Source organism: Erithacus rubecula (assembly GCF_903797595.1).
Source record: "Erithacus rubecula genome assembly, chromosome: 1".
Taxonomy (NCBI): Eukaryota; Metazoa; Chordata; class Aves; order Passeriformes; family Muscicapidae; genus Erithacus; species Erithacus rubecula.
In genome coordinates, this window is record NC_136658.1 from 15,287,928 (window position 1) to 15,302,676 (window position 14,749).

The window sequence follows — 14,749 nt, forward strand, 5'->3', positions numbered from 1 at the left end:
AAGGACAGGTGTCTCTCAGTTATACCCACTCCTACAATTCCATGAAAACCAGCCACACATCACACAAGCTAAGACCTCCAGTTTGCCTTCAAGGGAAAACTGTAATGATAATCAAATTTTCAATACAATCTGATAGCAAAACCTTTATCTTAGAACAGAGTTTGTGCATTTACTTTTTTTAAAAAATGCTTCTTCATATGTGAACTTAGGAGTTGCCACTATAATTTTTCAAAATAAAAAGAGCAGGACAGGGTGGCACCCACCCTCCATTTTCCTGCAATGGAGAGAGAAATTGTTAGAAAGCATCCCAACTACACGTGGACACTGAAAGGCAAACTTCCTTTCACTGCCAGCACTTTTGTATGGTATCTATTATATGTATAATGCTTTCTGCCCCCAAGTCATAGTGTCATCTCAACACTGCACAGTCATGCAGAACATCTTTATCAGTCCCATGAGGGATTCTGCTGTTATTTAAACACTTGGGGAAGTGTTTAAAGTCAACTTACATCCTACATGTAGCTGCAGGCAATTCTGAAAGCTTCATCTGATGGCAAAATGAAATCCCAGAGAGCCAACAATGCAGCTTTGGGAATATTCCTGCCAGCCCCCAGAGAAGCAGTACTGAAGCACTGAGGTACATGAGATTGCTATTTATACTGAGATAAACACAGCACTACACAAATTGTCTGTCTGCAGGGGATCCACTCTCTTTCCAAGCCCCACCTGGGGCCTTGGTTACCAGACTATTTCAGGTACCCACAAGCTCCCATCAAAAGTGTCTTGGTAGAGTTCCCTGAATGCTTCAGTTCAGAAAGTGCAGATGCTTCAGTTGCTGCACTAAGCTGTCAGACTTCAGGGTAAGTTCTTGGTTCAGTGCAAGCATTATCTCAGTACATTCACTTAGAGTTCAATTACTTTGAATTTATAGCACCAATATTTATTTTGGAAGTCTACTGTGTATTTAAAGATCTAGATGGATCCTCATACAAGCAGCAGCATTTTAGTGCAGCTGGTACAGACTCCTCATAAAAGTCTGCTTGTTGGCTGGAGTCCTTGAGACATTAGCAAAAGCTTTCTTTGGTAATTGAGATTACATTATGGCAACTGTACTGCACTCAAAAGTGAAACCATTAAATGTTAACATAACTACTAAAAAAAGACAAAGATCAATACCAGATGGGAACACAGCACTGTGTGTTACAGGCCTTCCTAACTAATACACCAGATGTTCAGAACAAAATAAAAATTAAAAAAAAAAAAAAACAAAAAAAGAATGTTTGTCACATTCTTCATTGTATTACTGCAAACTAGTAAAAATATTCAGTGGGTATGTGATGAATGAATGTAATGAATTCAATTTTAAGTTCCTTATGAGTTGCTGGAAAGCAGTTATGTCAGTAAAGTAAATGAAACTGTTTGGGTGGCTTTTGTACTCTGTGTTTTCTTCTGTGTCTCAGCAATGACCATCCTGCATATGCCTCTTTCTGGCCTCTCTGCACAATAAATATTCAGAGCACAATGTTATTTTTGTGGCTTCCTCAGAACTGAAACTTCAAAGTCAAATCACGTGTATATTTGCACAGCATTTGGAGAAATAAATATGTTCTTAAATTCCGCATTTCTGAGTTTACCCTAAGGTAACAAAGTAATATTATGCTTATAAAAGCTCCAGATATTGTATAACACAACTTCATGTACACAAACACCTTTGGAGTATTGCATATTCTTCCTCTGAAATTCCTTACACTTTCAAAATAAGACAAACTCAGTAAATCTATCCCTGTATGTTTAATTTCCTGAAAACCTTTTCTTCACATTAAGTACAGGACTGTGGAAGCATTCACTTCAATTTTCATAATAAGTATAATAAATTATATTCTTCTATGAAGGGTACAAGAAATTGTTCAGTCACTGGGGGAAGTATATAATATTTAAAAATAAAATATGTGGAACCATTATTCTGTCTGCTTGCAACCTGATCACCTTCCATTTCTTCTCCTGCCCATCTGCATCTCCTCCTTTGTTTTGTACACTCAATTCTGCCTTACCTGGCATGAGGATTGAACACTATAGGGAAGGGCTCACATGGCCTCTACATCTAAACTTTATCTGGACTCCCTACTTGTTCATAACTCAGCTGAGTTTGATAAGAAAACAGAAGAACAGATGTACTCTAGTAGCAATCCCACAACCTACCTGCATAATAAGTAAAAGTTCTCTTGTTTCTGTCAAAAACAAACCACCGTTTTTTCCACGTTTTAATTTTCCCTCCCATTTTAATGAGAAAGCCCCGGCAGGTCTTCTCAGTGAGAGAGATGTGGTAGCAGGTCTCTATGTTGTGCCCAGCTGTTTCTATGTGACTCCTTAGGTCAAAATCTTCCTTTCTAACAGGCAAGTAGCGAGTCAAGGGACGAGCCTACAGGAAAAAAAAGAAAATCATGTTGTTTTTAACAGAAGCCTTGCCATCTCCTGCTCTTTCTGTGGAGAGGACATAACTGAAAACTGCTCACAGACTCTAAGAATAAATGTGAGAAAAATAAAGAGCTTTTACTGCGGCTCTAATTTTCTTGAAAAGAAAAATTCTTTAAGCTTCCAACTTTACAGTGTTGGATAACTTCATAGAAGCTTGATAGAGCATAGAACTTTCTTGAAATCAACAGCTGTTAAGCTGGTAAAACAGAGGCCACAGCACAGAAAAGCTGTCTTACAGATTTTTTTTTAATTCTTGACAATTTTTTTAAATTTTAAGACATTAATTAAATGTAAGGGTGTGTTGCTGCCTTAGATGAAGTCCAAGACCTTCATAAGTAGGATGTTAACCAAACCCTTTATTTCTCTGGATCAAATACTCACTGCACACGTCACTCTTTAATTCTACTGCTACAGGTAGGTTCATGCAGAGCATGATATATAAATAACAAAAACATGCAACTGCAGGATACATTAATAATGGGAATGAACTGAGACAACTAGTTGACAGTGTGGTGTGGAGAGCTGCAGTGCATCCCTGTGCAAGAGCAAAGCAGTGCAGGAGACAGAGCCTCCTTCTTGAGTGCAGTTCAAGACTCTGTACCAAACCTGGGTAGTGTCAGCTGGGAGAACAAGCAGGAGGAGAGAGTGATTTGGAACCTCTACCAGCTGAGGGAATATTCTTGTTTTCTGTGCCTGGAGGGTCTATGCACTATCACCACCCCCTCATTTTAGACACAGAAGGCAGAGAAGGCTCCTGCTGCAGCTGAGGCAGAGAGAGACTACTTTGGAACAGAAGCTCATTTTAGATGCTTTCAAGGATCTGTGAAAGGAACATCTCCCTGCCTCTCTCCCCACCTGGACTCCAGATAAGTCAGTGACCTGGAGAAACTAATCTGCCCCTGCTCCATTCCTCATGTTAGCCTGTTAAATCCCACTTTCCCTCAGTGAGGGGACTTTCCCTCACTGCATTCTTAAAAGCCTCTTGGTACAATAGGAGCTGTGTTGCTCACAAAAACTCTTAGCACCCTTCTAAAACCATGCAGTCCTGCATGATATGAGTGGCACCAGCTCTGGCAAGTGCAAAGGTGGAGTTCCTTCCCCTCATTTACATTTCTAAATGTCAAAACATGCTGGGGAAAAAGAAATTGGTCTCACTGTACAAAGGAAAGGAAAAAGAAAAAAAAAAAATCAGCCATTTTTGACAGATATGTTTTTGTCTTCTTGCCAACTCAATCTTCTTCTCTCTGCCAACTCTGACAATTAGCAGTAACTGACAGGACATTCTATTATGACACATGCATGCTCTAATTTGAGATAAAGATACCAGCATTGTTGTCTAGCCATGCTGGAGTTGTCAACAAAACTTCTTAAAAAAAAGGAGGCAGGCAAGTCAAATTTAGTATTGCTGATTGCATTTTAGATAAAAACAAATGAATGAATATATTTAACTAGAAACAGTTGGTTAAACATCAGCAAAGGTAGCACAGATGAAGCCAGAAAGATATTCCAATATGATATTTCAATCTTCTGCCCTCAAATACATCTACTAAGATGGAGACATTGTCTTGCTCTGACATACTAGCAATGACTGCCTAGTCTATTTGCTGTACCTTGTAGATATTATTGATTTTGGAAGAATAAACAAATAGGTAAGACCCTAAGCCTAAAGAAAACTCAAGGTACCTCTAAGCCCAGAGAAGGAAAATTTGTAGGAAGCAACACTTTTTAAATTAAGGAATGTTTATCATATTGTATAGTCCCATTAACTTTAGAAAAAATTATATTTACTCTGTACTGTAGGTATGGAGCTGAAAAAACTTCCTTATTTTGTTTTTTCTTTTTGGTCAAATGTTTGGAGGTAATTCACATTTCAAGGTATTTTATGTATTAAAAGCAAAACAGAAACCCACCAACTCCACACCAATGGTTTATAGAATTAAAATACCCACAAACTTCTGTTGTTCTGGCCAAAAAATTCTTCCCTGCCTATATTCAGTAACAAACTTTATAGAATTAATATTGATACTTTATATATAAAATGCTAAATAGATACCTATGCTGTCATCTAACTTTAAATGAATAGTGGCTCTAAGAGCCCAAAAATACTTTTAGCAAAACAATTGCACGTAAGAAATACTAAATCCATCTGTTCAGCTGAAGTTCTGTTTACCATTGGCAGAAGTACACTTAGTCCTTTTCTGTATATGAAGGGCAAGTCTTGCACTTCAAAACCATTTCACACCCCCAAATCTGACCTGTGCTCTTTGTTTCTCACGTATTTTCACTTCTTTTTCAATTAATTTTTGCCTCTGGCTGGTTTCTTCCTCCAATCTTTTCTCTAGTTGCTCTCTGCGGCGTTTTTCTTCTTCCAGAGCTCGTTTCTTAGCTTCCATCTCCCGTTCCTAAATACCACAGCACACACAGAGAACTTCAGGTATATGCAAAACTGTAGTTGGCAATGCAATTTCTAAGCTAGGGTTAAATATCTTTCTCTCTCTTAAGTAGGTAAAAATATATATCCAGGATATTGGACTGAAATTTGGAGTAGGAAACAGATAATGAAATAGAAATTGAAGTTATTTTTAAGCAGCTCCCCCAGCAGGTGTCAAACCAATGCTGACCAAGTTTCTGGGGATTTTACCATCAACTTATCCTTTGAGGTAGCAGATACTATACATGGGCTCAAGGTGTAGTGTGAGGTGAAGCCAAGGGGGAAGAGGTATTTTTTAAGGGTCTATTAGGCATAGCTGGGTAAGTTTCTGTGTTGCATTAGGAGAATATTATCCAAACTTACATGTCTACTCTTAGTTACTCAAAATTATGCTTACCCTGGTCTCAAGCAGCCGAGTCTTTTCAGCATGTGCCTGTTTGAGAAGTCTCTCCATCTCCTCTATTCTTGCAACGTTTGAAGTGCTAGCACTGCAAAAAAACCCATTATTTCTTATTTAAAATAATAGTTGGTATTTAAAGAAGTATTTTGCAGTCCAAATTTAAGAATGAAGTTGACAGTGTTCACATCCAGTTCAGTGCAATAGTCACTAAAAATAAAAAGAGGTACGTTTGGAGAGCTGAAGATTACAGCAGTTGTTTCTTCTGGACTTTGAGCAGCCACAGATTTTATGCATCTCTACAAAAAAAGTGTTTCTCTCACCTTAAACATAGTAAAATATATTATGCATTTTAAATTGGTCAGAACAAAGCATCACAAATTGTTTTCCTTTAATGTCTGATATGCCTAGAAAAAACACCATCTAAACCAGTCACAATTAATTTTGCTTAAGGGAAATTTTGTCAAGAAAAATTAACTGCCTATCTTCCAGATTTTATCAACAGAATCAGCTCACACTCTTTTTTTTCTTTCACCAGAGTTTGCCTTGAAACAGAAACATCTGTTGTAAAGGGTCCTTTTCTGATTTTTAGTATTGATTTGGGCTATTTGCTTCTTTGTGTTGCTTTCTTTTGTTTTCCTTCTGGCATTGGCTGCAAGAGTCAGAGGGAAGCAGAAGAGCAAACAGTACCAGTGAAATTCAACATCTCCAGACCTGGGCTGGAGATTGGACTCAGAGGGTGGTAATGTCAGACACACACCATCCTCCTTCCAAAAGGCCAGAGCAGGAAGTGAAAAAGGTTTCATACCACTGGCACATTAGCTCAATGCACAGTTAGTTCCCAGCCTGTCTCCAGCTATCAGAAGCTTGCTGACTATCCATTTAAAACAGAAGTCCTCAAAACCTAAGTCCTAATGTTTTTCCTTTAAAAAAACCAAAGCCAACCCAACCAATACAAAAAAGCCCATGCACACCAGTTAGCAAAATGACTGCCACTGCTATTTTCTGAAACTCTTAACACTGCAGTGATAATGATTAAAAGGGGAAATCAGAAGGCTTCCCTGCCACAGGAAACAGATGCTAAGTAAAACACCATGTGCTAGCCAAAAAAGCTGTCCTTGTGTTCACAAGGTATTCACAGTGCTGTGACAAAGTTGTACTTAATGATCAGCCTCTATTTATGCTTGTGAAACTGCTTGGGCAGGACTGTGAGCAGGAATGAAAGCATTACCATAATGTCAAGAATAAATAACAGACTGTCAGGAGAAAATTGTTTGCACACAATTTTGAGACTCATCTGGACTTTTAACACAGACCAAGGAAATTCCTTTCATCTGAGAAATGGAGTCTGAACTGACAGCCTCTACAGATGAGAAAAGCAAGCCTTTCAGTGCCATCTCTTCATTTCTACTGATCCAGAAAAGGAAGAAGAAAGGGCAAAAAGACATTTGGAAGGAAGCCTGAGTGTTTCAGCTTAAGCATCTACTTGGTTAACACGCTGGACTGGTTGAACAAGTGTACATCATCAATGGCACATGTCCTTGAGAAATTTCCTATCAGAGGAAATTCCTTCCCTACAGTGATCACATGAGAAAGCACTGATTGCTTTGTAAACTTCAGCATTATCACTTAACTTTTCCCTATTTTTATTTTCCATCTTTCAATAAACAGATGAGCTGTAATTAAACCTGATTATGAGGAGCTAGACAAATATGATGCCTGTCTGTTGATCTTACAGTTCCTTAACCCATCAGCAACATCCACACTACCACTATATGTACATATTCTCTTTTTTATTATCACCCTATGCCCATTGCAGGATCAGAAGGAAAGAAGACTTACCTGGAAATGTTATCTGGTGAGCATGCTGATATGCTTGTCTCCATACTGTCAGAACTGTCCAAGCTCAATGTGTCAAAGGCATGGTCCTTGTAGCTACGATCTGGGTAGTGGAAACTGTTCAAATACACGTTGGATTCTGATGCTGTTCTGCTGTAGAATTCTGGAGACTTCTGCCTTTGGTTTTCACAGATGCGCTGATGGTTATACCCTGCAAAGAACAGAGGAAACACTGATTTCACACCAAAATTATGTGACAGGAGCATAACTTGTTAGCAGCACAAGCATTTTGAACATCACCTCAGTCTTTACTGTGCTGTGACCAAGGTACTACAACATTATGGTTAATTTTACAAGTTAATCATACTGAAATAAAAGCTTTAAATATCTGTTTTATCTATGATGGATTCAAACATATGCACATTAGTATAGCTGACTTTTCAAGATATGTCCTTGTATGTGTATTATGAAAATCTAATTTGAAAAAATGAAATTTATATTTTAAAATGAAAATTAGGCCTAATCCGGGAAGTAATGCAATTAACTTCAGGAATTTAGAAGAAATGATACTGACTAAATTAAAGAAAAAAAGCAAAAAGTCCTGATATTGAATATTGTTAAGCACTTGTCTGGTTTACTTTAGTGAATAAGGATTTTTTTTTTTTTTTTTGCCTATTTGGGAAACTCTGCTTTCTGGTCACTGCAATTGGACTCAGTTTCAGCTGAAATAATGCAGGCTGCTTGTTATAGAATCATAATTACTAGTGTAGAGATCCTTTTCTAGAATTTTGAAATTTCAGTTCACTCTACAGGATTGGAGCAGATCCTTACAGCTCAATGATTCTGAAGAAAAATAAGGTTCATGCAAAGGTTCTTCTGTTATTTTTCCACAAAAGCTTCCTTTTTTTTCTGAGAAGTCCTTCTTGAACACAGAGAGCTTTCTTTGGCATTGTGCTCTTTGAAAATGTCTCTCCACAATTATTTTTATCTCATGTCTGTGTTGCTCTTTGAAAGTAATGCAGACTTAGAGAGAGGTTGCTGAGCTTGCCTGATGAGGAGGAGCTGTCATTTGAACTGATGAAGTATTTTACAGTGCCCTTTTAAGGCTGTTCCATCTATGTGATTACAAATGCAACCACACTGCTCATCTTTTTCTTCAATGAATGCAAGAAATTAGACTTTCTCATAGTTCTGATAGGTTTATAATATTCTCTGCACATTTCTGATCCAAATTCTGAGCTGCTGGCAGAGCTGGAGATCAGGAAGGACTGATAAGACTACATGAAAACCTCACATTCTTACACTGACATTCCACATATTTAAGATAAACAGACATGGGAAAATGCAGACAAATGTACAAATGCAGCAAGGTCCAGATAAAAATTTTTACTAGAAACCATTAAGACACTGATGTTAAGAAAGCATGCTTCAAGTGCAGTATTTTTCTGCCTTACTCTCATTCCCTATCTGTGCATACAAGGTTACTCTCTGGTATTTTTTGCCATTCCAGAGCTGGGAGTGTCCCAGTTCAGAGAGCCAGCAACTGCAGTTATCTGAAAGGTGTATCTTCAGCTGAATAATTACAACATGTCATTAAAGAAACTGTGCCCTACAAGCATTTCCAAGGTAGTTTTTTCCTCACTTCCCTCTGTACCATACAAAGCTTTCCTGGAGACAGTTAAAGCTGGTTTCTAAGGAACTGAGGGGACTCACTTGCCATTTAGAAGAACATTAAATTTCAATCAAAAATACAATCGCATTGATTAGTAAAAGAGACAAAAGGGACACAAATACACCTCAGCAGTCATAAACAACAGCATCACACAACACAGGTGCTACTGATTCATGGGTGGTTTGCTTTCCCCCCCTTATTTTGGCAAATGCTTCTATTATTGCAGATAAGCAATTACCTTTCATACTTGAACCTTTGGAATGACTAATTGCCCCTGTGAAATGGTTATCAATGATTCATTAGGGAAAGAGAGAAAAAAAATAAATTACTGAAAGAACTTTATTCAAATGCATGCTTTTCTGTTGAGCCCTCTACAAATCCTTGCCTACTTAGAAATTTTAATTCCATATTTTATATTTCCCTGAAAAATAAATTCATCTAAAAGGCACAGAGCAGCATAGCAGTGCTACATACAAACACTCTGCCCCTTAAGATAAAGAACCCATTTTTGAGGAAAACATTTATTAGTCAAATTTATGCAATCATGCAAATACAACTAAACACTGGAAGAAATCAACATTTGTTAGGTTGCAAAATGAGATGCATTCACAGAAACAAAGCACAGTTCAAAGTTGTCCTTTTATCTTCATGCTGTAAGCAGCAGGCAGCTCAAGGCTCAGGATCAGCTGCAGACCAACACCACCAGGCTCCACAACCAACCCCATTACAGCCACACCTTCACACTGGCACAGTCTGTTGTTTAAGGAATTTTTAACTGCTCAGGTGCCTATTCACACAACATGCACTTAAAAATATTAGACTCCTTATAAGATCCAGTACTTAACTAAAATTTCCCACAAGCCAAGATTTGTATCAGGTAAGTCTAACCTGATACAAGAGCTAAAATATTTGTTGTTGCATTGGTTTTACTACAGAGTTCCACTGCTCTGCAACAAACCTGTAAACTTAACATTGTTAACAGCCATACTGTTCAGAAAAATACTGCAAAAATCCATAAAGCCATGTCATCAAAGAAAAATATTCCAAAGGAGTTACTGCAGAATCACAAAATCTAGGTATACCATCACAAAATTATGGTGAGAGTAGAACTAAAGGTGAAAGCTGTTATTAAAAGTGGCACTGTCAAGTATTTAAAAAACCCACTAGTATTTTATGAAAATGATCCCATTACATTTTTCTTTTATTTTTCTTTTATTCCTATTCTTTCTTCTTTTTCAATCCTTTTTTAAAGGCTGACATTAACATGTCAAGATAAGTTTGTTGTGTGGAAACATGCCAAAGTAGGAAGCCCAAGTCTGTCTACCTTGTCATTGTCACCCACAGAGCTACAAAGATTTCTGAATTTTCTGCTCTACTTGAGCTGCTATGAGCAAAGAAGCAAAAAATTAGGCCTGTGCAAAGCCATAGCTCTGCAGATATTAGCTTTAGTCAGAAAGTTTTGTTGTGACAGGTTATTTGACAGCAGGAAAAAAAGAATTTTTGAAATGCTGTCATTATTTAACGATTATTTAAAAGTTTTCAAGAGTCTAGGAACTACTTGACAGTGCTGATGCAACTGGTACTTTTGCAAAAACATCACATGAGAAATACAGCCAGGGAAGGGGATATTTTCATACCTTTTCTGTTTTTTCCTGAGTTTGACAAGAAAAAGAGTGAAAAACAAACAGAAAAGGCAGACTGTGTTGAAAAGTTTATAGATTGTTTGTAGAAATATCCCTTGCTTCCAGAATACTGTTTTTTCTTCATACAGAGCTTACAAAGGACACAGCTAATCATCTTGCTGGTACCCAAGTTCTCTGTCCCAGCAGCTTTGTTCCCAGTGCTGTCTGGTCTTACACCTCAATTCCCAGCTAACCATTCCTTCTTCCCTTCCCTGCAGTCAGTGGAATTGCAGAGGGTACCCTCCCTCCTTGCTGCTGCCTGTCCTTGTGCAAGTTTCTGGCACCCAGCACTCCCTGGGAGCCCCAAGCATCCCCCTGCACAGGGTGAGATCATGCCAAATACTGGCTTCTTCATCCTGTCTTGGCATGTCCACAGGAGGTGAATTTATAAATACAGTCTTTCAAAATAACCTCATCAATGGCTGCTAAGAAATACTTTTTTCCACTAATGATTTATAGCAAATGTGTCCTCTACAACATTTAAGTTGTCCTTAACTCAGGCCATGATTACTGACAGTGACTGTTTCACTAACAATTCTTGAACTCATATGACTGACTGAACATGGTTTGGCAATCCTGGAGTAAAGATTATTTAGTACTTAAAACCCCATGAAAATATTTATTACTGTATCCAGCCAAAAACTTATTCATATATATTGCTTGTTCCTGCATAAAGAAAAATCCATGAAATCCATGTTCAGACCCAAGAGGCTGTTCTCCATTTCCTGATTTCACTTTTGACTTTCCTTTTTTTTTTCAGCTCAGACTTTTACAGTTACATTCATGGACTGAAATAAGAAAAACTGGAGAAAGCATATTAGAGAAAACTCCTTTCAGACCATGACTAGTTTAGTGATAACACTCAGATAATATCTTTAAACCAGCTGAGCTGCTACTGCCTCCAGCCAGCCTTGAATATACTTGCTTTCAGATCTACATGCACACACCAGAACATCTGGTCTAGAACTTGGCTGTCGAGCCCTAAGGAGAACAGGCAGCCACTGCACCACATCTGGAGCACATCATCCTCTCTGGATAGCAGTGTGTGGGTCACTGCCTGGCAGCCAGGGCTCCAGACTGAGTGGATGAAGTGGTATTTATCATGTGAGACCCTGGCTCTGCACTGAGCCCAGTTCCAGTGCACTGGGATCAGGAAGACACTTGGGCTGTTTGCAACAGATCACCCTGGCCACAGAAAACTGAGTGAAAAACCTGTCAAGTGGGGAAAGAAACACAAGGAAAAAGCAAGGGCTGACTCACTACACATGACAGGCAGAGAACACTTTTTATCTACTAATCACGTTTTTTAGGTGAACAACTAATTTTTGGAGCAGAAAGATTAGAGAGCTCATATTTATCTGTATAATCAGTCTCTATACATTTACAGAGTTCCACTGATTTGTCAGTTAATCTTCTGAAAAATATTCACTTATCCTGAAAAGGCAAACCTGATCTACCTCAAAAATGCTTTTACAATAAATAAACTGCATTTATTGTAATATAAACATTTATAACTAAGTGATGGAATAAAAAAGACATCTCCAAGGATGTTCACTGACATGACATCTGGCTTGGTTTTCAAAGATGTATTTAAAGAAGTCTGATTAATTGTAGTTACTCAGACTCAAGTAAGATTTCATCATTTTAATGGACAATGATATTCCATTTCAGTGGTCCTGTGTGGTTCATTGAAGCTGTACATCATGTTCAGAACATTACCCAAATCTCATTGTTCCACAGAAATGCACTTTCTTTACTTTTGACTTTGAAGAAAGTTTATTTTCCTTCTGTGAGCTGAGAATGGGTGTGAGGTGTGCTGGGAAACTAGAAATCCCAGTAAGTTAAACTCAGTCCTTTCCCTGCTCAAACCACAAAGGGACTTCTATTAAGGCTTTACCTGTAAGGCTGAATGAAAATCCCTGAAGACTGTTTCTCTGGCTCTTCTGTACAGCTGGATAGAAATACTCTGGGATCTGACTCCAGCCACCTGACTTGGATATTCCTATCCTTGCTGAGTTCTGCTCTGCAGTGCAGAAAGAGCCCTGCAAACACTTTGTGGTGTGTTACCCAGACAAAGGAGATTCCCCAACGTAGAAACATGGCACTTGAGAGCAAAAGCAGTTACAGTCTTCAAAAGTTCCTCCCACAGCAATAAATTCAAGGAGCTTGAGGTTGAACAGAAAGGTAATAAACTACTAAGAGAGGCCACAAATGATCCTTGTGTTCCTATATCCTTCCTGTTAATGACACTTTGAAAATCCCATAACAGTTCAAATAAAGCACCTGTCAGCAGCAGTGTTTCCCTTTGGCAGAGCTGATGTTTTAGAAAAGGACATCTAGAACTGTCCTCTTTCCCAGTACAAATTAATCCCTCAAGGCTCTTTCATCATTTTCTATTTCCATTCAAACTGCTGTATCTTTTAAAAAATAACAGCCAACTAGTATGACAAGCAGTACAGCACAAGATTCCTCAACAGCATAGGTAAAGTGCTATGCCAGCTGCCCCAATGAATACATCTCTCTCCTTCTCCCCTGCCTAATAATCAGGCTATAATTTGATTTTGATTTGTGAGGTTTCTCTCTTTCTCATTCTGAAGACAAGAAATCTGACTCTACCCTTGGATTGTCTTAATTGCACAGTGACAAAAAATTAAGTCTTAAAAGTGATTTATTTTTAAAACCCTTGCATGTGTTAGGTTTGGTAACACTTTAAAATTCTGTTTTAGGTTAAACACTGACACTCTTTGCAACCATTTTACAGAAGTATTCTCAGCTTTAAATATTTGATCTCTTGTCACAGTTTAGCCAAAGTGTCCCTATTGATTTTCAGACTGAAATGGTGAGTATGAACATAATTGCCAGCTACTCCACCTTTGCACACACATTACATCTTAGGCATTTTCCAAGCTGAGCATGAAGGTCCTTTTGCATTGTACCTGAAATATGTAAAGAAAAGTTAGCCACAGCACTGCAGGTTTGTGTAAGGCCTGCTGCACAGCTAAAGCTCAAACCCAACAAATCCCAAGTGGAGCAGCTCTATAAAGGGGCTGTAGTTAGCCATGATCCCTTTCCAGCTTGCTTGTTCCATCCCTGAGTCATCCTGGTGTGCATGACTGACCTCAGTCATTGCTTTGACCTTTAAGAGCTGCAAGCTCTGACAAGTCCTGTAACAAGGGATGGATCTAGCTCAGCTCAGGCTGTTAGTGCAGTTCCACACAAGGACCTCTTGTACTGGCATCAGTAATGGTGCAGATGCTGGAAAGAAAATAAACTGACAGATGGCAATGAGGAGTTCCTCCTTTTGAAGATGGACACAGATGAATAATAGATCTCATTAAAGCAGAAAATACAAGTATTGACTCCAGTCAGCAAACAACACAGAACCCCACAGCCTACAAGATCATATTTCAGACATGTAGCTTTCTTCTGCATCCAGAATTGCTGAGTCTCTACTAAAAAACACAGCCATCAGAACAGCTCTCTCCCTTCCTATTTTGTAGCCCAAATGTTTAAGACCACTTATAATACCACAGTCACAGCTTCTCAAAGTTCTCTCTCTCTCTGGGGAGTTTATCCAGGCAAAAACATGTGCCTGTGAAAAACAATTTTATGATCCCAACATAAAAAAAGGGAAGGAAAAATAAGAAAGAACATGTAATATATTGCTTCAAAATCACTCACAGAAATCATCCAGTTAACACAATATGTATTTTCAATATATTGAATTATATTTGGTGACCATGTACTTAAAAGCTACACATGCATCTACATAATATTAACCTCTTATTTTGCCAATATCAAAAAAATCAGTTACATTTAGAGCTTGCTTTTGTCACCAAGAAGTAAACTGTTATTTTGCAGACCTGCTGATTATAGCAACACCAGTTTCAGGCTTCTTTCTGAAGAACTGAACACTGATTTTAAACAGAAATGAAAGAATGAAAAGGTCTTACCTTTGTGCATCCTTCTTGACTCCGACTCTTTGGTCATGGTTGCCAGGCAGTGAGGCAGTACACTGCCACAGCTGTTGCTCTGTCCTAATGGTAAATGTCCCTGCAGGAAATTTTGTAAATATGTGCTTAAAACTGTATTTCAAGACTTTTTTTTAATCAGCAATGGCAAAATAATGTGCTTTATCATGGATATTAATGTCTTGTCATATCAATCAGCCATTGGTATTTCAATTGTGTCTCTATTAGGCCAAAATGCTTTCAAAATAGTACCTCCACCTTCCTGCAGTTTGTTGATTCACC

At 38.2% G+C, this 14,749-nt stretch overlaps 1 protein-coding gene and 1 long non-coding RNA gene across 11 annotated transcripts in view; one reads left to right on the plus strand and one right to left on the minus strand.

Annotated features, from left to right (window-relative positions):
• Positions 1-14,749, minus strand: part of PHLDB2 (pleckstrin homology like domain family B member 2) — a 65,578-nt gene that overhangs the window by 2,393 nt on the left and 48,436 nt on the right. For all 10 annotated transcript variants that reach the window (XM_079318418.1, XM_079318412.1, XM_079318413.1 and 7 more), the window contains 5 exons: positions 14,450-14,549; positions 7,146-7,353; positions 5,304-5,394; positions 4,731-4,877; positions 2,200-2,419 (listed from right to left, as the gene is read on the minus strand). In XM_079318418.1, the coding sequence (XP_079174544.1) occupies positions 2,200-2,419; positions 4,731-4,877; positions 5,304-5,394; positions 7,146-7,353; positions 14,450-14,549 (766 nt within the window). The remainder of the gene's footprint in view (positions 1-2,199; positions 2,420-4,730; positions 4,878-5,303; positions 5,395-7,145; positions 7,354-14,449; positions 14,550-14,749) is intronic.
• Positions 696-1,167, plus strand: LOC306808335. Its single transcript, XR_013775971.1, has 2 exons — positions 696-791; positions 878-1,167. It is a non-coding gene; the product is annotated as an uncharacterized lncRNA (long non-coding RNA).